This window comes from Artibeus jamaicensis, unplaced genomic scaffold, assembly GCF_021234435.1.
Source record: "Artibeus jamaicensis isolate MK-2021 breed Jamaican fruit bat unplaced genomic scaffold, CSHL_Jam_final scaffold_537, whole genome shotgun sequence".
Taxonomy (NCBI): domain Eukaryota; kingdom Metazoa; phylum Chordata; class Mammalia; order Chiroptera; family Phyllostomidae; genus Artibeus; species Artibeus jamaicensis.
The window spans coordinates 43,591,587-43,615,275 of record NW_026522047.1 but is presented as its reverse complement, the minus strand read 5'-3'; the positions used below and the strand labels follow the sequence as shown (position 1 = coordinate 43,615,275).

At 49.9% G+C, this 23,689-nt stretch overlaps 1 protein-coding gene across 2 annotated transcripts in view; it reads right to left on the bottom strand.

The window, feature by feature from the left end:
* Positions 1-23,689, bottom strand: part of VAV1 (vav guanine nucleotide exchange factor 1) — a 58,182-nt gene that overhangs the window by 6,082 nt on the left and 28,411 nt on the right. For both annotated transcript variants that reach the window (XM_037154336.2, XM_037154335.2), the window contains exons 2-24: positions 20,020-20,136; positions 19,485-19,543; positions 19,307-19,375; positions 19,016-19,124; positions 18,829-18,924; positions 17,784-17,852; positions 17,489-17,592; positions 16,836-16,935; positions 16,103-16,198; positions 15,801-15,869; positions 15,470-15,556; positions 15,282-15,367; positions 14,750-14,882; positions 14,345-14,454; positions 13,552-13,653; positions 13,236-13,333; positions 13,132-13,154; positions 12,911-12,956; positions 10,843-10,979; positions 10,429-10,494; positions 8,899-8,930; positions 2,522-2,638; positions 312-399 (exon numbers count right to left, since the gene is read on the bottom strand). In XM_037154336.2, coding sequence (XP_037010231.1) covers positions 312-399; positions 2,522-2,638; positions 8,899-8,930; positions 10,429-10,494; positions 10,843-10,979; positions 12,911-12,956; positions 13,132-13,154; positions 13,236-13,333; positions 13,552-13,653; positions 14,345-14,454; positions 14,750-14,882; positions 15,282-15,367; positions 15,470-15,556; positions 15,801-15,869; positions 16,103-16,198; positions 16,836-16,935; positions 17,489-17,592; positions 17,784-17,852; positions 18,829-18,924; positions 19,016-19,124; positions 19,307-19,375; positions 19,485-19,543; positions 20,020-20,136 — 2,013 coding nt within the window. The remainder of the gene's footprint in view (positions 1-311; positions 400-2,521; positions 2,639-8,898; positions 8,931-10,428; positions 10,495-10,842; positions 10,980-12,910; positions 12,957-13,131; positions 13,155-13,235; positions 13,334-13,551; positions 13,654-14,344; positions 14,455-14,749; positions 14,883-15,281; positions 15,368-15,469; positions 15,557-15,800; positions 15,870-16,102; positions 16,199-16,835; positions 16,936-17,488; positions 17,593-17,783; positions 17,853-18,828; positions 18,925-19,015; positions 19,125-19,306; positions 19,376-19,484; positions 19,544-20,019; positions 20,137-23,689) is intronic.

Sequence of the window (23,689 nt, the reverse complement as noted above, 5' to 3'; positions counted from 1 at the left end):
TTCACCCGTCTGTGAAATAGAAACTCAAGAGAGTGAGTTGAGGGGATTAACTGGGATTTTATCTATTACAGGTCCGGCACTCAGTAAGTCCTCTGTAACTGCTCTCTGTTCTTCTTATTATTATTAATCACTACCACTACATCATCATTGGTCATTAGGGTAATGAATTTAAGGTCAGTTGGTCTCAAGTGCCCTTGAAGGGGCCACTGTGCATATGGACAGATGAGCAGGAGGCAGTCCCACGATGGCGCTTCAGGGAGGGTCCTGCTCGGATTCTGGGGGGCTAGAGTTAGGGGGAGACTGGCCCTTACCGCCAGCCCCCGGAAAGCCTTCTTCTCTGTGATCCGGTATAGTCCTTCTGCCGTCATGATTTTAATGTGCTTGACTTCAACATTATACCTGGATGCAGTGAGAGAGAGGGTCAGATGGTCACTGAGCCCTGAGGCCGGGGACCCAGGCTCATCTGGGCCAAGCCTCCGCCCCAGGCTCCACCCCAGCCACAGAAATAGCCGTCTTGGCTACTTCAGGGAGGAGGCCACTGGAGCCCAGGGACTGAGCTACCTCCTCCTGTCCCTTCCCTGTGCTCAGCCTACACTTCTTCACTTCCTCCTCTAAGGCTTCCGATCTTCTCAGACAATAGGAATGATCTTTCTGGACTCACAGGGTTGTTGAGAAGTCAGAGGGACCTTGTAAAGAAGGGGATGTCCTAGAGCAGCAATTTTCAACCACAAGAGGCACACTGGTGGACCGTGAGGATTTTCAAAGCCTGCGACACCTGACTGTCGAGTCAGGGGCACTGGCCTCGTTTCCCTTCAACTGCCAAGTAAAAGAATGACGACAACCAACACAACAATAGCTGTCCATGTGACTGAGTCAAAATTAGACCTATTTTTTTGTCAGATTGGCAAAAGATATATTTTTTTGGTGTGCTGCCGAATTTTACTGATGAGTTTATGTGCGCCATGAGATGAAAGAGGCTGAAAACCGCTGTTCTAGAGGAGACAGGAGGAGACCGCGCTGTCCCAACACAGTGGGCCACAGAGACGTAAGGACGGGGAAGAGGTGGTCACGTCTGCCAGGATGGAGAACTAGAAAACAAAACCGTCTTCTACTGCAGAAAACCCATGGAAATGCTGAGGAAAAAAGTGCTGAGACCTCAAAAAACAGGGTAAGGGAAATGCCCAGACACCAAAAATAAGGACAAAACTGAAAACTAAGCAGTAAGCATGAACTGCCACCCCAAGGAGTTTGCTGACCTTGGCAACCAAGAAGCTTCTGTCCCCAAGTTCACAGAGACAGGAGAAGAGTTACCTCTAAGGTGGAGGGTTGGCCTGAGACCCGCCCATACCCGGTAAGGCTGGGCTGCCAAAAAGCTACGCCTGCGGAAAAAGAGGTGGGCTAGAAGAACGCCACCCGTCAGCACAGCCCGGGACAATGAGAAGCTTGTCTGTCTCGGCCCCAAAACAGAAAGTCACCCTTGCAAATTCATAACCTCAGTCTGCCCTCATGTAGGTTTGGGGTGTCAGCCAAGGAGGGGATCAGGCTCCCCTCCTTGGGCAAAGAACAAAAGGCATTTTTGGGCAAAAAATAAAGAACAAAAGGCATTTATTTGGGCAAAAAGTTGCAGCCCTGGAGACACAGATTATTCAGGTACCAACCAAAAATTGTGCTCCAGGGGAGGAAGAAGCAAGGCAGGGTCTGTAAAGGCAAAAACCCCAAAGCCTAATTCTTTCTTTCCTGCAAATGAAGGACTGCGGGCTAGGATACCAGGACTTCCTGAGTTTAAACGTGCAACCCGAGGGGGTGAAAACTACAAGGAGGAAGTCAGGTCCACACGTGTGCAGGCAGCAGCCGCTGTGCCGGGACGTTTATGGCTCACTGGAGCTGCGTGGGGCAGCGGGGCAGCAACTCAGCAGCAGCTCTGGGACTCAGGCCCAAGTGGTGCAGAGGCCGCACTTCCCCGAGAGCCTCCTGACTCTGTTTCAGTGAATCTCTTAGCAATGCTTGTTCCATTTTCTTTTTCCATTATCAGAGGTTTTAAAACCATCCATGGGGTCTGAGAAAGTAAGGAATTAACCTAAAATTTTTTTTTAACTAAAAAAGGAATTAATCTGCTGGTGAGTCCCACAGAAACAAATGCAAACTCTCTGGAGGTCCAGGCAGTGAAAGGTTCCCACAGGGGAAGCCCCACTGGAAATGCCAAACTTAGAAAACCTGGGAGGAAATGCGGCACCACGAGAGGGAAACTGCACTCCGCGAACAGGGAAGCATGAGAGACGGGGGCTGCGAGATGCCGGTTCAGGGGACGTTCTGCCTCTTCCCAGGGCAACACCTTTTGGAGGCTCCCTGGGAAGTCTCTCTCTTTCTTGTGGGGTGTCAGTCATTTAAAGGAAATAATTTCTTTAAAGTGCCCAGGACCCCAGGGGTTAAAGGTGGCTCTCATGACTACATCCCCTTCCTGCCAGGCACCTCAATCCCACAGGTCACTGGGGAGGCGGGGAGGGAGGGAGGGAGGAGTTACTTAATGCTGATGGCATATTCCGCTGCGTCCTTCACCCTCTGCCGCACCAAGAACGTCCCGTCTGAGCGGTTGGTGAGGATGCTTTCTGCTCCGGCCCGTTCCATGGGGCCCGCGTACCTGCCAAGACACACGGAGGAGAGAAGTCCACACAGCCCCCATGCCTGGCCCTCCACACAGAGCCACTTTTTCTCCTAAGCCTTGTTATCTTTTTTTAAGTTGGTGACAACCTGGGTCAACAGCACTTAGACACCAACAGAAGCACTGAGGAGGCAATGACCAGAGTCCAGAGGTGGGCAATTTAAACAAGGGGCCAAAAACTCAGCCATCAAGATAAATAACACATAAGTAATATTTCACATTGTTGAAAGAAACTGAAGAAGCCACAAAGAAATGGACAAATACTCCATGTTCATGAATTGGAAGACCAGGCATAGTTAAAATGGCCACATTACTTAGAGCAATATACAGATTGAATGCAGTCCTCATCAAAATTGCAATGACATTTTTTCAAAGAAATAGAACAAAAAATTATCAGATTTGTATAGAACCACAAGAGCCCAACTTGCCAAAGCAATCCTGAGAAAAAAAAGACAAAGTCAGAGGTATCAGCCTCCCTGATTTCAAAGTATACTACAAAGCTACAATAATCAAAACAGTATGGTACTGACAGAAAAAGGCACAGAGAGCAATGGAACAAAACTGAGAGCCCAGAAATGAACCCACATGTATATGAGCAACTAATTTTTGACAAAGGAGCCAAAAACATACAACAGAGAAAAGCAAGCCACTTTGGTGATGGTGTCAGGGGAACAGGAAAGCTTCAGGCGAAAGAATGAAGCTGGACCGCTGTCCGAGAACACGCACCAAAATTAACTCTGAGTGGGCCAAAGACTGAAATGGAAGGCCTAAAACAATGAAAGCACAAAGAAGAAAACATAGGTCCTAAACTGAATGGAACTTGGTCTCAGAGAAGATTTTATTAACTTAACCCTAAAGGAAATGGAAGTAAAAACAAAAATGAATGAATGGGACTATATCGAACTAAAAAGTTTCTGCACACAAAAGAAACCATCAACAAAAGAAAAAGGCAGCCAACCGGATGGGAGATATTTGCAAACAATACCTCTGATAAGGAGCCAATACGCAAAATATATACAGAATTCCTACAACTCAACAACAACAAAGAACAAACGATCTTATTTTTAAAATGGGCAAAGGGCCTGAATGGACATTTTTCCCAAGCAGACATACAAATGGCCAACAGATCTGGGAAAAGTTGTTCAACTTCACTAGCTATCAGGGAAATGCCGATCAAAACCACAGAAGGGTATCACCTCACACCCGTTAGAAGGGCTTTATCAACACGACAAAAAACAACAAGTGTGGAGAGGATGTGGAGAAAAGGGAACCCTTGCGCACTGCTGGTGGGAATGTAAACTGGCGCAGCCGCTATGGAAACAGTATGGACGCTCCTCAAAACATTTAGAATAGAGCTGTCGTACGACCCAGCAATCCCTCTTCTGGGTACCCATTCAAAAAATGTGAAAACATTTATTGGTAAAGTTATATCTACCCTAGTCACACTGACGTACTATGGACACTGACCAAGACATGGAGACAACCAAAGTGCCCTTCCATGGATGACTGGATGAAGAAGATGTGGGACATACATGCAGCGGAATACTACTCGGTCATCATAAAGGATGACTACTGCCACCTGCGACAACGTGGATGGATCCTGAGAGTAATCATGCGAAGGGAAATAAGTCAGATGGAAAAGGACAAGAACCATGTGATTTCACTCGTACACGACGTATGAAACAGAAAGCGGCAGATGAACAAACAAAACAAACGAGCAAAGTCCTAGGCACAGACGACAGGATGGTGGTCACCAGAGGGAAAGGGGGTTGGGAGGGGCGGCTGGAGAGGTGAAGGGGGTGGAATATATGGCGATGGAGGGAGACCACACTTTCAGTGGTGAGCACACAACACAATATACCGATGATGTATCACAGAATTATACACATGAAATTAATGTTATTAACCAAGGTCACTCCAATAAATTCAATTTTAAAAAGTAGCATTTTAACGTAACATTTGTAAAAATCAAGTTGACTACGAAAGCAGTCATGAAAAGGAGCAAAGCTCTGACCCCCACTACAACACAATGAGCCGTGAGCACACGGTGCTGCGCGAGCAGCCAGACATGGAAGGCCACACAGCGTGTGGCTCCACCTGTGGGACACGTCCAGGACAGGCAAGGCCAGCGACAGGAAGTGGGTCGTAGCTGCCAGGGGCTGGGGCAGGGGACGGGGGACTGCTAATGGGGGTGGGGCTTCTTTGTCGAGTGATGAAGATGTTTTTGAGAAAGACAGAAATAATGGTGCACATCACTGTGAATGTATTAAACGCCACTGAATATGATTGTCAATATGAATATACTTCTGTTGTAAATGTAAATATGCAACAAATATGTTAATTACAGATTACATATAATTACAAATAATATATACATGTAAATATTAATATATTTGCTATACATGTGAATATGTAACATAAGTGTTCATTATAGATACATAATTATAGATAATGTATAAGTATGAATATGAATATATGCTATGTAAATGTAAATATATAACATGTATATAGTAGGTACAGATGATATAATTATCCATGACAAATATGCAACATAAATGTAAATATTAATTTACATTTATTAAATTGCACTTAAAATGGTTAATTTTGTTATGCGAATTTCACCTCAATTTAAAAAATGAATGCACCCTGGCTGGTATGGCTCAGTGGACTGAGTGCCCGCCAGCGAACCAGAAGGTCACAGTTTATTCCCAGAGCACGTGCCTGGGTTGCAGGCCAGGTGCCCAGTAGGGGGCGCACAAACCACACATTGGTGTTCCTCTCCCAGTCTTTCTTCCTCCATTCCCCTCTCTCTAAAAATAAATAAATTAAAACCTTTAAAATATATAAATAAATAACTTCCAGCCAAGATGGAAGTGTAGGTAGATACATTTTGCCTCCTCACACAACCAAAAGAAGGACAAAAACAAATTTAAAAACAAAAAATAACCAAAGCTGCCAGAAAACGGAACTGTACGGAAGTCTGACAACCAGGGAATTAAAGAAAAACCTTCATCCAGACCAGTAGGAGGGGTGGAGATGGGCAGCCAGGGTGGAGAGGAGTCGCAGCAAGACGGTGGCTAGAGGACCAGGGTGGGCAGTCCCACGTTTGCATGTGGATAAACCAAGAGGAACAACTGGGGAACCAGACAGACCATGCAACCCAGGGTTCCCGCACAGGGAAATAAAGCCTCAAAACCTCTGCAAAAAAAAAAACCTGTGGAGGTTGAGGGAGCAGGAAGAAACTCCTAGACTCATAGGAGAGTTTGTTGGAGCGACTCACAGGGTTGCAGGATGTACACAAACCCACCCACCCAGGAATCAGCACCAGAGGGGCCCAGTTTGCTTGTGGGTAGTGGGGGACGTGCCTGAAAGCCATCGGAGAGCTAAGCAAGTGGCACTGTTCCCTGTTGGACCCCTCCCCCACAGACGGCATCACAACACAGAGATGTGGGTTGTCCCACCCTGGTGAATATCTAAGGCTCCACCCGTTACTACATAACAGGTGCTCTGAGACAAAAAAAAAAAAAAAATATGGCCCAAATGAAAAACAGATCAAGGCTCCAGAAAAAATACAACTAAGTGATAAAGAGATGGCCAATCTATCAGATGCACCATTCAAAACACTGCTAATCAGGATGCTCACAGAATTGGATGAGTATGGTTGCAAAATAGAGGAAAAAGTGAAGGCTATGGAAAGTGAAATAAAGGAAAATGTATAGGGAACCAACATTGAAGGGAAGGAAACTGGGACTCAAATCAATGGTTTGGAGCAGAAGGAAGAAATAAATATTCAACCAGAACAGAATGATGAACTAAGAATTAAAAAAAGTGAGGAGAGGCTCAGGAACCTCCAGGACAACTTTAAACATTCCAACATCCAAATCTTAGGGGTGCCAGAAGAAGAAGAGAAAGAGCAAGAAATTGTAAACTTATTCGAATAAATAATTAAGGAGAACTTCCCCAATCTGGCAAAGGAAATAGTGTTCCAGGAAGCTCAGGAAGGTCAGAGAGTCCTAAAAATATTGGATCCAAGGAAGTACATACCAAGGCACAACATCATTACATTATCCAAGATTAAAGATAAGGAGAGAATCTTAAAAGCAGCAAGAGAAAAGGAGAAAGTTACCTACAAAGGAGTTCCCATAAGACTCTTAGCTGATTTCTAAAAAGAAACCTTACAGGCAAGAAGGGGCTGGAAAGAAATATTCCAAATCATGAAAGGCAAGGACCTACATCCAAGATGACTCTATCCAGCAAAGTAATCCTTTAGAATGAAAGGGCAGATAAAGTGCTTCCCAGATAAGGTCAAGTTAAAGAAGTTCATCATCATCAAGCCCTTATTATATGAAAGACTAAAGGAACTCATCTAAGAAAAAGAAGATCAAAAATATGAACAGTAAAATGACAACCAACTTAACTATCAACAACTAATCTTTAAAAAAAAACAGAAACAAAAGCAAAAATGAACTAAGCAAACAACTAGAACAGGAACGGAATCACACAAATGGAGGGTTATCAGTGGGGAGGGAGCAGTAGGGAAGGGGGGAAACTACAGGGAATAAGAAGCACAAATGGTAGGTGCAAAACAGACAACGGGGAGGTTAAGAATAGCATGGGAACTGGAGAAGCCAAAGAACTTACATGTACGACCCATGGACATGAACTAAGGTGCGGAAATGTGAGTGGGAGGGGGCTGCAGAATGGAGGGGGGTGCAGGGGGAGGAAAAAATGGGGCACCTGTAATAGCATGATCAATAAAATATATTTTAAAATAATAAAAAAATGGATGCAAAAACACCCATGATGAAGAAAATGTCAAAATTTTAAATAAAGACAAGATCCGATCTGCACTTGATTTAACACAATTCACCTGCTCCTACTCCCAGACGTGTCACATCCTGTCTTTATTTATAATTTTGATGTTTTGTTCATTGTGGACATTTTTTTTGCATCGCATTTGATCTTTTAAAATACTGCACTAAAATGGATCTCAATGTCTGAGTTTTGGTCAGAGAGTCCTAAAAATAGGACTCTCTGTGGATCTCAATGCCTGCGTTTTGGGCACCTCCTTAAGTTTTGCACCCACAGCGAGCGCCTCACTCTCCTCACCCACCGGGGCCCTGGTGATCACTTCCCGGCAGGGGAGGGCAGAGTGAGCACAGCCCACAGAGACTGTGGTTTGAAGCCTGGCTTGGCCACTTAGTTGCTCTGTGACCTCAAGAGCTGATTTTTCCACTCTCAGCCCCAATTTCTCTTGTAAAAGGAGGGGGATAGGATTTGACAAATGGTGATAATGCAGTTGAAGCACCTCACGTGGGAAGACAAGGGCATTATATGCCCATTGCATTATTATGACTTGCAAGAGGCAGTCCAGCCCGGCTGTGGAGTCAGGCCGCCCTGGGCTAGAATCCCATCTCTCTCACTTCTTCACTGTGCGCCACTGAACAGAGTGCTTCTCCTCTCTGAGCCTCTGTTTTCTCCTCTGCAAGCAGGGAGTTAGGAAAAGCACCTACTTGAACGGGCTATTGTGAGAATTAAATGTGCTGACGTAACGCTGTGTTACATCACGTCTAAGATGCCGATGGTTGTAAAGTGTTCTCTCGTGGGCCATCACAAGACACAAATCACTACCCCTAAGATTAGGCAAGGAATGAGACTCCATTGACTGTAAAATGTTAAAATGTGTGTGGGGAGGATACGAACACTTCAGGATTGATGAAATGTGACCAGAAGAGCTCATGGCAATAACGATAGATAATCGAGTGCTTATTGTTTGCCAGCTATGAAGCTTCATGACGACCCTGAAGGAAATATTGGTATGAATCCATTTTCCAGAGAGAAATGCTGAAGCACAGAGAAGCTGATTTACCAGCCAAGGTCACACAGCTGGGAAATGTTGGAGTCAGCATTTGAACCCAGGCCAGTGCACTCCAGAAGCAACACTGTAACCCTCCCCCGCTCACTGCTCTATGTGCAGTAGGTGCTCAGGAAGTATGGGGATCACCATTACCGTAGCCACTATCATGTTCCTGCCAGTGAGACCACATCCTCCATAGTTTGGGACCCTCTTCTATCTGCTCTCTCCTGGCAGCCCCGGATGTAGGGCTGGGCCCAGCCATCAACGCCCAGGGTTCAAAGGATAGATAACGGATGGGTTTGGAGGCCCCTCCCATGGCCAGCACAGGTACCCACCCCAGAGGGACCCCAACTTGAAAGTAAAGAAAGGCGGCTCTACTCACCAGAGGTGAACGGACAGGTCCTGAGGAGGGCCCTGGGGACACAGAGACGGAGACTTAGGGCACAGAGGCGAGGTTGGCAACAGACCGCAGGGCCCTTCGTCCACCCACCCACCCACCGTCATTCACTGAGTGCCCGTCACGGGCTGTCCACTGGGAAGGCAGCCCCAGCACCTAGTGGGAGAGGCTGGTCCCCGATCAGACGGGGCAGGGATTGTCCAAACACTTGTTTTAGCGTGGCCCCCAAGCTAAGAAAGGTTTTTACATTTTTTTAATGGTTGACAAAAGTATTTAAAAGACTAATGCTTTCTGGAATGTGAAGATAATATGAACTTCGTAAGGCAGGGGCCCTAAGTTTGGTTTTATTGGAAATGGCCATGTCCCTCCTTTATAGCTGAGGAAAAGTGTGCCAGTCTCTGACCCGAATGAATGTAAAAGGGGGGGTGGCCCACCCTTCTCCCACCTCAGGCCCATGTGGAGGGCTACGCCCACAGAGACAATGAGAGTGGGGGGGACAGGGGAGAGAGGGAGGCAGACAATGAGAGGGAGAGAGAAGGAGGGAGAGACAAGGAAAGAAAGGGACGACAAGGCAGGGGAATGAGAAAGAGGACAGAGAGAGAAAGAAAAAGGAAGGGAAGAAGGAGAAATGGAGAGAGGTGAGGGAAGGAAGGAGAGAGTGAAAGAAAGGGTTCATGAGGATATGGGTAAATGGGAACTCTAATTGCATTACTGGCAAGTTGGAAAATGGTTCCACCTCTACGGAAAATAGATGGCAGTTCCTCAAAAAGGTAAAAAATAGAATTACCACATGACACAGCAATTCCTCTTCTGGATGTATAGACCCAAAAGAATTGAAAATGGACTCAGATAGGTACTTGTATACCCATATACACGGCAGCATTATTCACAGTAGCCAAAAGGTGGAAATAGCCCTGGCTGGTGAGGCTCAGCGCACTGAGTGCCGGCCTGTGAACCAAAGGGTCACCAGTTCAATTCCCAGTCAGGGCATATGGCTGGGTTGTGGGTCAGGTCCCCAGTGCGGGGGCATGCAAGAGGCAACCACACATTGATGTTTCTCTCCTTGTCTTTCTCCCTCCCTTCCCCTCTGTCTAAAAATAAGTAAATAAAATATTTTTTAAGTGGAAACAACCTGGGTATCTAACCACGAATGAACGGTTAAACAAAATGTGGTCAATCAGACAATGGAATATTAATCGGCCTTGAAAAGAAAGGGAGTTCTGACGGCTGCTGCAGCGTGGACGAACCTTGAAGACACCACACTGAGTGAGAGAAGCCAGACCTGCACAGGAGGCTCCTACAGGAGGCGGAGCCACAGAGACAGGAAGGAGATGGTGGGGGCTGGGGCCTGGGGCAGGGAAGTGGGGAGTCAGTGATTAATGGGGGCAAGGTGGTCAGAACCTGGAGTTTCAGAATGGCCTGCCTTGACGGGCAGCCTGTCCCTATCTCAAGGGCCTCCCCAAGCCTGCCTGCCCCTCAGAGTCCCCCCGGGACTCCCAGACGTGAGGTACTCACATGCACATAGGGCTTGACCCTGTTACAGGGAAACCAGCCAACTTCATTGGTAGCTGTATTCCTGCCCTAAAAAGCCAGGAGGGACAAACACGGAGAGAGAGGTTACAGGCATCTGCCCCTGTGTGTGTCCACCATTCTACCTAATGGCCGCTCTGGCTGCCATCTCTGCCTCCATGGCCTGGATGACCCAAAGACGTGCCAAGCAGTATCAGCTTCCTGGGAAAACAGCCAGCTCGGAAGGGCCAGGCCAGCCCCAGGAATGTCCACCTATAGTCCCCTCCCCAGGTACCTCCTCCAGACCAGCCTTCCCTCTCCGGGGCCCAGTGGGGCCATAACCCCACTTCCCAGGGTCGCCTATACCCATGACCCCGCACTGGGGTCCTTCTCCATCACTCCCACAGCCCAAGCCCGTACCTCCCACCAGTTCTGTTCTGCCTCAGCCTTGGTGAGCTCCACGATGTCTCCAGGGTTGAGCCGTAGAAAAGGGCCAATGGCTCCCGGGGGAGGAGGAATCCCATAGTACTCCTGACAAACCTCCATCTTGGGCAGCCCTGGGGGGAGGGAAAAAACCGCCATCTGTCTCCACAGTGCGCGTGGTACCCAGGGGTTTTGGAACCCAAGTCTCACCACCCACCGGGATAGTAAAAGTTAAAAAGACTGACAAGTGGTGGCCAGGATGGCGAGCACCTGGGACTCTCTTACATTGCTGGTGGGAATCCACTTTGGAAAACTGTTTGGCAGTATCTATTAAAACTAAACTGAACTCTTCCCTGGTGATCCAGCAGTTTCCCAAGAGAAACGAAAACACATGTCCGCTGAAAGTCATAACAAAAATGTTCACTGCAGCCTTGTCCCCAAAAGTCAAAAACTGGCAACAAACCAAATGTCCTCAAGAAAATGGATACACAGAGTATGATATAACCATATGATGGAATACTACACAGCAATGAAAAGGAACGAGCTATTGCTACAAGCAACCACATCAGTGAATCTCACCAGCATTGTGTGGAATAAAAGAAGCCAGATGCAGTAAGAGTACATACTGTATGACTTCACTTTCATGAAGTTCAAGGACAAGCAAAACTAATCTGTGGTGACAGAGTCAGATAGTGGCTCCCTCCGGGAGTAGGTAGGCACTGACTACCGGTGCTGTCCCATCAAACCTTCTGTGATGAAGAAAATGGACCCTAATCTGTGCGGTAACCACTGGCCACTGAGTACTTGAAAGGTGGCTAGTGTGACTGAGTAAAAGAATGTTTAAGGTTATTTAAATTAATTCCTATTTGTACTGGACAGTGCAGGTCTAGAGTGATAGTCATGTTCTACACCTTGATCTGAGTGTTGGTCCCACGGGTGGAAATTTATTGATGCGTGTACAGTTGAGATTAGTCACTTCGTATACCGTGCGGTGTATGTTTTCCCAGTAAGAGTGTACATGTGACGTGTACGAGCATGCGCAGAGGGTATGTGTGCACATGGACACCTACACACACTCGTATATATGGAGATGCGTCAGTGGAAGCAGGGAAACAGACATGAAATCTGAGCCTTCACACCGACTCTGTAGGACTGTTAGCAAAGCCGTTTGCCTCAGCCTCTCCAAGTCCTTCCCACCTCCTCCATAGCACTGTGCCCTCCTGCCCTCCTGCCCTGATGCCTGCACTCCCCTCGCCCGGGACCCCCCTGCCCTCCCCTTCACCTAACTCCTCCTCACCCCACGAGTGTCCACTTAAATGTCTCCACCTCTGAGAAGCCTTCCCTAAAGGCTCAGATTCGTGGGGTCCCCCAGTTTTATGCTCCAGAAAACCCTGTAGTTTACTCGCCATAACTGTAACAGCTTAACCAAAGTCTGTCTCCCACCAACAGCCTGGGATTTGGGAGGGTGAGAAGCACAACCATTGAGTCACTATTTGCCCCAAATGGGACAATAGATGCTGAAAAAAAGTCGCCCATCCCTGCTGTGATTCCACCGAAACCACTGACTGGTGAATGGCTCCAGCCTTCTCTCCCTGTCATTGAACTAAAAAAAATTCTGGCCAAACTGTCTCCCATCCCCGTCCTCCAGGTGGAGGACACTCGGCCGGCACCATCGTGTTACAGCGCGATTTCGTGGCGCAGAATCAGTAGAAGAGGGGATGAAAGGAACTACACAGGCGTGCTAGTCAGCTAAGACTACGGCAGTTTGTCAGCAAGAGACAAAAAAGAGACCGTGAATAAGAAAGGTGGATGGCAGGGCAAGAAAATCTTATCAAGGATTGCTGCATTCCAAGCATTCCCTTCACAGTGTTTGCACAAAGCAGGTAAAGTATTTGAGTTCGTTATATTTACATTCCATTCGGGTTTCTAGGGTGGACACAAATGCTTTATCAGCAGGACAGTACGTGGTCATTGACATAAATGTTGAGATCTGTCCCTGGGCCAGCATCCCTGAAACGAAGACCAGATTTCCTCCTGCCCCACACAGCGCTCCCTGCTGACTCACCCAGCTCATTCCTCTTTTTGTCCTGCGTCCGACGATGTAGCCTATCCTGGAGGGAGACACCAAGAAAGCCAGCATGGCTACCTGTGCCCAACCTGGGCACTCCTCGGCCCCCATCTGAGCACCCGGGGAAGGGCCATGCCCCCTTCGGGGGTCTCCCAGGGCCTCCCGTCATTACCCACCCCCCATGATTTCCAGGCACAGAAAGAAGTATGGAGTCTTACCTTCTTCATAGTTCCAGAAAAATCTATGGGAGAGAAAAGGAAACTTAGGATGGGAACTGCTCCTCACAGAACAAAGCCCACCTCCGCCCTCTCTCCCATGGCACCTTGAGCATGGCGGCCACAGGGCGGGACTCTCCCCAGACACTCTTTGTGTGCAGGCGCCCGGCACCGGTGACAACGGTAGCCCTGATAGAAAGTCCCTCTGACATGCAGAAGGTGAGATAAAGAAGAGTCAGTGACACTGATGGACGCAGCCAATCATTTTACCAGCAAAGTGAAGGGCTGGGTTCTCTCAGAGCAGGAGAGAGATGGAGAAGCTTAAGCTCGTAGGGAGCCTCCGACCTCCCAGCCGCAGGAGCCCATGCAGAGAGGGAGTGCTGGCCAAGCCCAGGACCCGGCCCGTCCTCCCAGACCCCCCACCTCAGCAGCATCTGGCAAGCCTTGCAGGACGTCGTCTCCTCGAAGGAGAACATCTGGAAGTCATGCCCGTTGGCCGTCGCATTCTCTGGGTAGATGTTGGAGCTGGAGAGGGAAGACAATTTCACGCAACGGGTTAGTATTTGACCATGAAAAGGAATGAAGTGCTCGTACATGTTGCAACTTAGATACATCAGTAATTTCTTCGTTTTCATGGCTGATACCATTCCATTGCATGGATGCATCCAATTGCGCGTATCCTTTCACCCACTGATAGACATTTGGGTTGCTGCCACCTTTTGGCCATTGTGAGTACTTCTTGCCAGTGCTGCTATGACATGAGAGGAGCCAGGGACCAGGAGGGGAAGTGGGGAGTAACTGCTTCATGGGTACGGGGTCTCCTTTTGCAGGGGCGGGTGCGAATATGCTTTGGAAGTACAGGTCATGGTTGCCCAACAATGTGATGTACTAAATGCCACTGAAATGTACACTTTCAATTGGCTAATTTTTTGTTATGTGAATTTCACTTCAAGGTGGGGGGGGAACCAAACAAAGGAGGAAGAGGAGGGAAAGGTTCTACCTGGTAACCCAGGCCTGCACCGAACCTTGGCATTCTGGTGATGCCGACCGCCTTAAGCCTGTCTCTCCCATTTCCCAAACGATGACACTGAGGTCCAGAGTGGGCCCACAGAATGTCAGAGCAGATGGGAGACTAGAGCACAGAACTGCCTCCCAGCCCCCGCACCCGTGTGACAGTCCTTTGAAGACATAAACGTGGAGGAGGAGGGAGTCTCACATGGCCATCTCAAACTGTTCCATCCACTTCTTCTTCAATTCTCGTGTCTTGAAGAACAGCTCATAGCCCTGAGCACCTTGGTCCTCAATCAGGAGAAACATGTGAGTCCACTGCGGAGAAGCAGGTTCAGAATGAAGGTACCCACCCTGCAGAGGGTGGGGCCACATGCCCACTAACCCCTGTCCCTATAAGGAGAAAAGGGTGGGGCCACTAACAGCCTCTCTGCCCCTGGAGAATCACACACTCACCACTGTAAAGGGTTGCCCAGGACAACCGAATACACATCCATAAATCTAAAACCACACACACACACACAGAGGCATTCATTCCAAAGGCCAAGTGGAGTGTCTTAAGCACTGAGGTTTTCCAGCAATGGGGTCCCCAGTTCTGGCCTCAGAGTCCCACCTTCTTGTTGTCACGGTCTCCTGAAGAGTCATCTCGAACCTGGAAGCTGTGCAGGTTCACAAAGTCCTTGAGTTCGTAGGAGTCCCCTCGGCGCTTACAGATGAGCAGAGCTTTGTCCAGCAGGAAGGCATACCTGGGAGCAGCAGGGTCGGGTGCCTCTGTCTGGCTCCTCCCCACAGTCCCTGCCCGCTCATTGCCTGATTCCTTCCACCTTCAGGGTCCACCCTGCTGTCCATCTAGGACTCTTACCTTCTCTTCCCAAGTGGCGAACGTGGCCACGCCCACCTGCCCATCTCGACCCAGCCCATATGCAAGCTAGTCTTGCCACCTTCTGGTCTCGGCTCAACCCACACAACCATGCTGGCTTTGTCCTGTACATCTAGACTCCACCTGCTGGTCGGGGTGGCCCCACCCACATGTCTATTTAGAAACCTGGCTCCACCCACACCTAGGCTCTGCCTGGATTTGTGTTGGCTCCACTCACCTGCCTGTCTAAGAACCTGGGCCCGCCCCCCACCCAGGTTCCACCCACCTGTCCATCTTGGAGCGGCGCTCCACAGTGGTGATCTTCAGTTCCCCATCGATCTTGGGCCGGCCATAGTGGGCCAGAGACTGGTCCTAGGTAGTAGGCAGAGGATCTGGCAAGGGGCCACCAAGAAGGAGACCAAACACCCTCCCCACATGGGTACACACCTGGCCCTCCCTGCCCCACACCCTCACCAGGTTCTCAATAGACAGCTGGAAGTTGGTGATCTGCCGCAGGGTCTCATTGTCCCTCTTGACCTCATTCACGCACTGGGCCAGGTCCTAGGGGTTAGCCAGATGTGAGCCTGGAGCACCCCCAAATGACCTGGGTTGGGAGGTCAGCACCTACCAGGGGCTTTCAAGAATCGTAAAGAGGTGTCCACAGCATGTCACAGTCCTTAAGGGGGATGCATGTCACCCTGTGGTGGGGGAGGTGTTGCCCATGTGTGTGTGACTGTGTGTCCAGGTGGCAGTGTGCAGCACTGCCCCAAATGTGTGACTGCCTTCCCTGTGTGTGACCACTCACCCTCATTGCGTCCAGGGCCAGCCGTAGGTTCTCCTTCTCCATTGCGTCCTGCGTGTGTTTCACCAGCTCCTGCACGACCCATGGAGACAGACATCACCTAGGCCTGTCTTTTCCTCCTGGGGATCTTTCCAAACAATCCTGACCCACCAGCTTCTCCTTCCTCCTCCTGCTGTCCCAGGAAGCCAGGGCATGGCTCCAGTGAACCCTCCAGAAGCCAGCCCCACCCCTACTCCTGTGACACAGGGAGGTAGGCATGCCAAGGCCGTAGTCACTGAACCCAGGAGGCCCCCCCACTTGTGCACCTGGAGAAGAAGGTGGTACTTGAGCACCCGCTGCATCGGCACCATCAGCAGGTCCCGCAAGGTGAACCTCCCATTGTTTGCTCGCTGAGAACATTCCTGGGAGATCAGAGAACAAGTAAGCAAGGTGAGGCTGGGGCAGATGTGTATTTTTCTAGAACCAGAAGCATCCAATCTCCCCTGAAGAAATAAAGAAGGAAAAATGCCACGGGGAGAGGGATGGTTGAAGACCCAGCTGGGAGACGGCCTGACTAGGGCTGGAGAAAGAGAGAGACAGAGGGTCCCCACCATGCAGGCAAAGAGGCTGGATGTACAGTGCACACAGGTGATTCCTCACCATCGCTGCCCTATTTATGCCATACCCACTTGACACATGGGTCCCAGTGGGGGTTCAGTCCTGGATCAGGCTCAGTAAGAATCTGGAGCTCAGCCCAGACTTGGTGCACAGCCAGGACTGGGGCTCAGCCCAGGGCAGAGATTCAGTCTGGAGTCAGAGTTGAGTTTAGGGTCATGACCTCAGCCTGGCTCAGCTAGAACCAGGTTCAGGTGGGGTCAGGGCTCAGGGCTTCAGCCCATTTCCTCCTGCTCCACTACCTCCCTTCCCAAACCTCCGATGGGCAGACCCGTGGCTGGGCTGACGCAGAAAGCGATGCCATCTCCAACTCAGTGTCCTCCCCGCTGTCCCCAGGGCCTGTGAAGGAGTGAAAGAGCCCTCCAGGTGGGGTCTGGCCCCAACCTCTAGCTTCATTTGCACGTCCTCCCGGGCGCTAGCCACGCGGTCCAGGTGCTTGCTGGCTGACTCCACCTGGCTGCAGTAGCGGCCATAGATGAGGAACCTGTGGGAGAGGAGGGGTAGCAGTGGCGGGACGGGTAACCGTGGCCGGAGCTGGGGGCAGGCAGTGCTGGGCATCAGTCTGGTGCCCCGTCTTCCCAGCTGAGTGATGCTGAGCCTCCCTCCCCCCATTAAAAGAACAGCGTTTCCCATGGGGGTTATTATAACATTAAATGAAACAACGCACAAGAGGCTCTTAGCACTGGGCCTATCATCGCCGCTCAATGTTCATTTACTTAACAAACTCACTGAGTACACACTGTGTGCCAGGCTCTGTGCTAAGAACCGTAGGCGTTAATGTTTTCCGACCTCACCACAACCCTGGTAGGTACACCCTGTACCACACTGACTTTATAGAGGTGGAAGCAGAAGCACAGAGAAGTTAAGTGGCCTCCCAGAGCCATACTCAGCTTGCAAAAGCCAAAGCTGGGGAGGTGTGTAGCCCCTCGCCCGTGAGCAAAGAAGGAGAATCCCTTCCTGCCTGATGGCCTCCAAGGGCGAGGTCTCTCAAATGCCCGCCTGGGTGTAGGGCTCTAGGCTGGCCAGCTGGGTCTCACCTCTCCTTGTATTTGATGAAGACCTGGTAGAGGGTTGGTGCACTGGCGGTGGCCAGGGCTTCCTTCATCTCCTTTAGGAAGTGAGTGTGCACACGAAGCAGGTCCTAGTCAGAGAGAGGGGTGAGGGCGGGCGGTAGCCTGGGGCTCAGGAGAAGGGTCAGCCACTCGCCCTCTGCTGCCTAACTCTCAATCGCCACCCTCCAGAGACAGATGGGTCCAGCAGATGGCCCAGGGGTGGGTGGAGGAGAGGCCAGGACAGCAAGGTGAGATGGGGGCCGGGGCCGGGCTGGCTCACCTCGATGTTTATGAAGATGGTCTCTATGTCGTCAGGTTTGAGAAACCGTTGCAGGGGCTTCATGAAGTGCTGCAGGGAGGGGAGAGGAGGATGGAGGAAGGTGAGGCCCCTGCCTCCCGCCCAGGCCCAGAGAGACAGGGGCAGGGAGACAGAGGTGGAAAGAGGCAAACACACAGAGAGACTAAGAGAGAAAGAGACAGAGGTATGGAGAGAAAAAAGAGAAAGACAGAGACAAGGAGACAAACACAGGCAGGAAAGGAGATGGAGAAAGCATGTCCACGAGCAAACCTGTACAGGACTGCTCACAGCAACATTATTCACAACAGCCAGAAAGTGGAAACGACCCAAGTGCCCATTGATGGATAACAAAGTGTGGTCCGTCCACGCAGTGGAATATTACTCAGCCATGAAAAAGGGAGACGCTCTGACACACTCACTACGACATGGAAGGACCTTGAAAACATGATGCTCGGTGAGAAAAGCCAGACACCGAAGGCCACACGTTGTTTGATCCCATATATGACACACCCAAAACAGGCAAATTCAAAGAGACAGAAAGTAAACTAGTGGCTGCCAGGAGCTAGGGATGATGGATGATGAAGGGGGGATGGATAAAGAGTATGGGGTTTCTTTGCAGGATGATGAAGATGTTCTAAAATTAAAAGGTGGCGGTGGCACAACCTTGAGTATAGGCCTAGAGCCAGTGAACTGTATGCGTGAAATGGGTGAATTGTATGCTATAGTAATTAAATCTCAGCGAAGCTGTTAGAAAAACAAAGGCCAAAGGAGATAGAGAAAAGAGAAAGTCAAAGACAATAGTAGAGACACACAGAGAGGAGACAGAGGGAAAAAGACACACAAAGAGAGCAAGCAAGACAGGGTGAAGGACACAGAAAACCAGGGAGGAGGAGGGACAAGCAAACACAAAGCGAAGGGAACAGTGGGGCCTCTCGGCAGGGCCCCACAGGCGCGGGACAGGTGGACACGCACCTGCCGGCCCGCTCCCACGCATGCGCCTGGCAGGGGCTGGGCGGGAGCATCGCACCTGTTGGATGGAGCCCAGCGTGTCCGTGTACTTCTCCTCCGTCTGCTGGATCTCTCGCAGGCAGCAGCATCGCTTGTCATACTCTGTCATCTTGGGCTGAAATCAGGGAGGAGAGGCGGGTGTTGGGGTCCCCAGGGCTGCCCCTGCCCCTGCCCCCACCCAGGCCCAGCCCTTCGTCCCCACACACCGGCATGGGCACGGGCTCCGAGCGCATGAGGTCCTCGTAGATCTCGTCGCCCTCCGCCTCCTCGTTCTCCACACAGTCGTATAGGTCCTCATCCTCCTCCACTGTGTCGCTGCAGGATGCGGAGTCAGGCGGGGCCACAGCAGCCCCCAGCCCAGGGACCCCTCAGAGCCATCCCAGATCGAAGTTGTGTCCCCTCAGATCCCAAGGGCAGGATCATGTCTCCTCAGACCCCCAGGGCATAGTCTTGACCCCTGAGGCCCCCAGGGCAGGGCTATGTCCCCAGACACTCACTCAATCTGGTCAGACAGGCCACTGTAGATGTCTTCATCCCCCACACTCTCCTCCTCAGTGGGGAAGGGCCTGGGGGGACCAGGACGGTGTGAGCCAGAGGGCCAGGTGGGGAGGGGGTTTCAATGACCGGGAGGATGGGGTCAGCCCAAAGCTGTCTGTCACCTCAACGGTTACTCACATGATCCCCTTGTTCTGTGCAATCGGGGTCCAGGACAGGGCTGACAGGGTGTAGATGACCTGTGACAAGGGCAGTGTTTTGCTCAGCAAGCGCCTCGCCCACGCAGATGCCAGAACACAGCCTTGGACTCCAAGGTGCTGAGACTGCACCTTAGGGTTAGATTCCCTCACGCCTCTGGGAAACTCAGGATTTCTCCACCTTCCCATCGCCCCACATCAGCATGCCTGTGTTCCCTTCGCTGAGCAGCCGCCACTTGGTCCTGTTGTCCTACTTAATCCTCAGAACTGCTCCAAGAGAATGGGATATTACTCCCTGGAACTCAGAGAGGCATGGCCACATGTCTAAGGTCACACAGCAAGTGGTGAAGCAGGGGCTCGAACCCAATTCCTCACGTCCTAAGCCAGGCTCTTTGCACTCGGTGGCAGCCCGGTACAGCACGTCAGTCCTTTCCCCTAACAGCTCCTACCCTGCCTGGTGTAGACATTCATGGAAATAAATTAAAAACCAGTCTTTGGACTCTATGTACCCAGCTCACCTTCCCAAAATCCTGCACATCGAAGAGGTCAAAGGCCTCAAAGAGCTCACTCCTCTTGAGGCCAAACTTCTCACAGCAGGTAGACAAGAAGGTGCGGATGTTCTTAAGGCACAGGAACTGTGGACAGAACAGAAATGAGGGTGAAACGTAATGGGATGGGGTGAAGCGGAGCCCTGGCAGGCTCACTGGGGGACCGGCACAGAAAGGGACAAGCACAGCCCCCTCCGGAAACCACACCCTCTTTCTGTACCTGTAAAGGTGTACCTGACCAGATCCACCCCTCAGTTTTTGTATTGAAGTAGAATTCACATAACGTAAAGTTAACCACTAACCAGTAACGGAAGGTGCTGTAATACATGCACTGGAATGTTATTCAGCCATTAAAAAGGAATGAGATTTTGATTTATGCTACAACATGGATGAATCTGGAAAACTATGCTCAGTGAAATCAGCCAGACACATTAGGGCAAACACTGTGCGAGTTCACTTATACGAGATCCCTGGCGGAGTCGGATCCACAGAGACAGGCAGTAGATGGTGGGGGGCGGGGGGCTGGGGGAGGGGTGGGGAGTCAGCGTTTAGTGGGAAGAGTGCTTCGGTGTTGGATAAAAAACATCAGGTCTGGATACAGGCATGACAGTTACATAACAATGTGGAAGTATTTAATGGCATTGAATGTATACCTACAAATGGTTAAACAATAAATGTGATCATTTTATTTATATATTATTAACATATCTTCATATACATTTATTTATATTTATAAAACATAGCTCTGACTGGTGTGGTTCAGTAGACTGAGTGCTGGCCTACAAACTGAAAGGTCACCAGTTCGATTCCCAGTCAGGGCACATGCCTGGGTTGTGGGCCAGGTCCCCAGTGGGGACACGCAAGAGGCAACCACACATTGATGTTTTCCTCTCTTTCTCCCTCCTTCCTCCCTCTCTAAAAACAAATAAAGTCTTAAAAAAGGAATAATTAAAAAACATATCATTTTACTTAGACATATATAAGATAAGTGTTACATGTACTTTACCACAATGAAAAAGTTCAAGCATGTTGAAGTGTACACTTCAGTGACATTTAGTACATTCAAAACACTACGCAGTTATCACCCCATCTAGTTCCAAGACATTTTCGCCACCCCAAAAGGAAACCCTACACCCATTAAGTGTTTACTTTCCATGGTTACTCTTCTCCCTTCCCCCTGACAACCACTGATTTTCTCTCTGACTCTATGAATTTACCAGTGTCCATCCACTGGTAAACGGATGAACAAAATGAGGTGTATCCATACAATGGAATATCATTCAGCCATAAAAGGGGCAAAGTACTGATTGGTACACAAAGTGCACACCCTCAAAAACATGATGCTGAGTGAAAGAAGCCAGACACAAATGATCGTATGTTGTATGTTTCCATTTACATGGAATACCCCTGAACTTTTCCATTTCATAGGCCAACACACTCCTTTTTGCTGAAATCAGTCTGGGTTGGTTTGCTGTGACTTGCAACCAAAAGACATCGATAGTCAGACATACAGGATGTTGTGCGGGTTTGGGCGGTATTCGGCTCTGATATGAACAGGCCCTCGCATCCACGCATTTGCCCCATATCAGCTCATTCAAATGTCCCGGTGAGCTCAGCGCTCTCTAAGGTCCCTGAGATCATAAAGAAGTCTAACCAGCCTTCCCACCAACAGCCTCCCACCACAGGCAGAACTGGCCTCTCCCATGGCCCCCGGCACTCTCCACACAGTCGATGTTGACCAAGATTTCTGGAGCAGGTTCGTCAGGAGTCCTGGCTAAAACGCATCTCCCAAAGCCACATACTGCATGATTGCATTCATACAACATGTCCAGAACAGGCAAATCCATGCCCCGGAATATCACTCAGCCATGAAGAAGAGTGAAGCAGACACTCACTACGACATGGATGGACCCTGAAGATATGATGATCAGTGAGAGAAACCACAGAGTGTGCTTCCGTTTATGTGAAATGTCCAGAACAGACAACTCTAGAGATAGGAAGTAGATTAGTGGTTGCCAGGAGCTGGGGAGGGGAGCATTGGGAGTGACTGCTAATAGAGATGGCGCTTCCTTTGAGGATGGTGAAGATTCTATCATTAGATAGTCGTGACTGCTGTGCAATTTTGTGAATATATTAAAAACCACTGAGCTTCCAGTCAAGATGGCAGCGTAGGCAAGACACAGCTCAATTCTTCACACAACCACATCAAAATTACAACCGCCACCACTCAGAACCATCAGAAATCAAGTTGAATAGAAGACTGACAACTATGGAATTAAAGAAACCACACCCATCCAGACTGGTAGGAGGGGCAAAGGCTCAGAACGCTGGTCCCACACCCACGTGTGGTGGATGAAAATTTGGGAGGGATGTGTTGGGAGTGAGGAGTCCCAGTCCCACACCAGACGCCCCCAGCCCAGGGTTCCAGTGACAGGAAGATAAGTCCCCACAACTTCTGGCTGCAAAAACCAGTGGGGATTGATACGGTGGAAGAAGCTGCTGGAACCGAAAGCAGCTTCTCTTAACGAACCGACCTACTCAGAACACAGACTCACCTTCTCGGACTCACTCCCTCTGAGCTCCAGCACCAGGGTGACAGCTTGAAAGGCACCAGTGGCATACGGGGTGAAACCAAAGTGTCTGGCATCAAGGTGCACAGATGCCATTGTCCCTTTTCTAAACCCTCACCCCACAGAGCCGGCAAGCTGGTGCCATATCTGAGACTCCATCAAACTGGCTAACATGGTTTGACTCTCCTTGGAGATCCCTAGAGACTCTGCCCCACCCAACTCACGGGCCCACCCAAGCTGCTTTTCATATGAATGGCTGGTTATAGCTCATGCTTCACAACTTCCTAAATCCTCTCAAACAAGCAACAGCAGGCCTCAGTGAGCCCTGGGCCCAGCACCAGCAGCAGCCAGCCTAGATTCACAGCTTGGCTTCCCCTGGGAATCTCCAAGCCCGGCACAAGTAGCAGCCATCTCAGATTGCTTTGTAGCTTGGGTAGGGTGGTCCCGCGTAAAACACAAGCAGGGGCTGACCTTGGCCTGCACCACCAGGGAAATCCTGGGGCCAGCACACCCAGTTGACAGCTACAGACCAAGTCAGAGCACCACCACTCTGCCCCCGCACAGCTGATCCTCCCCGGAAAGTAGAGGTTGGTGGTAAGTGGTCATAGCCGATCCTTGCAGGTGACTGGCCTGAGTAGGTCCTTTCCATTGATCTGCCAACAGCAACCAAGGCTCAACTACAAGAGGAGGGTGTACGCAGCCCACACAAAGGGCACACCTCGAATACCCAGCTTGGGTGACAGGGGAGGCTGTGTCACTGGACCCTACAGGACAGCTACTACATTAGGATGCGCTACCAAGACACGGAGTCAAAGCTGCTCTACCTAATACATAGAAACAAACACAGGGAGGCTGCCGAAATGAGGAGACGAAGACACATGGCCCAAATGAAAGAATAGATAAAAACTCCAGAAAAAGGAGCTAAACAAAATGGAGATAAGCAACCTGTCAGATGCAGAGTTCAAAACACTGGTTATAGGATGCTCAAGGGACTTACTGAGGACCTCAGAAGCATAAAAAAGATACAATCAGAAAGGAAAGACACACTAACTGAAATTTTAAAAAATTTA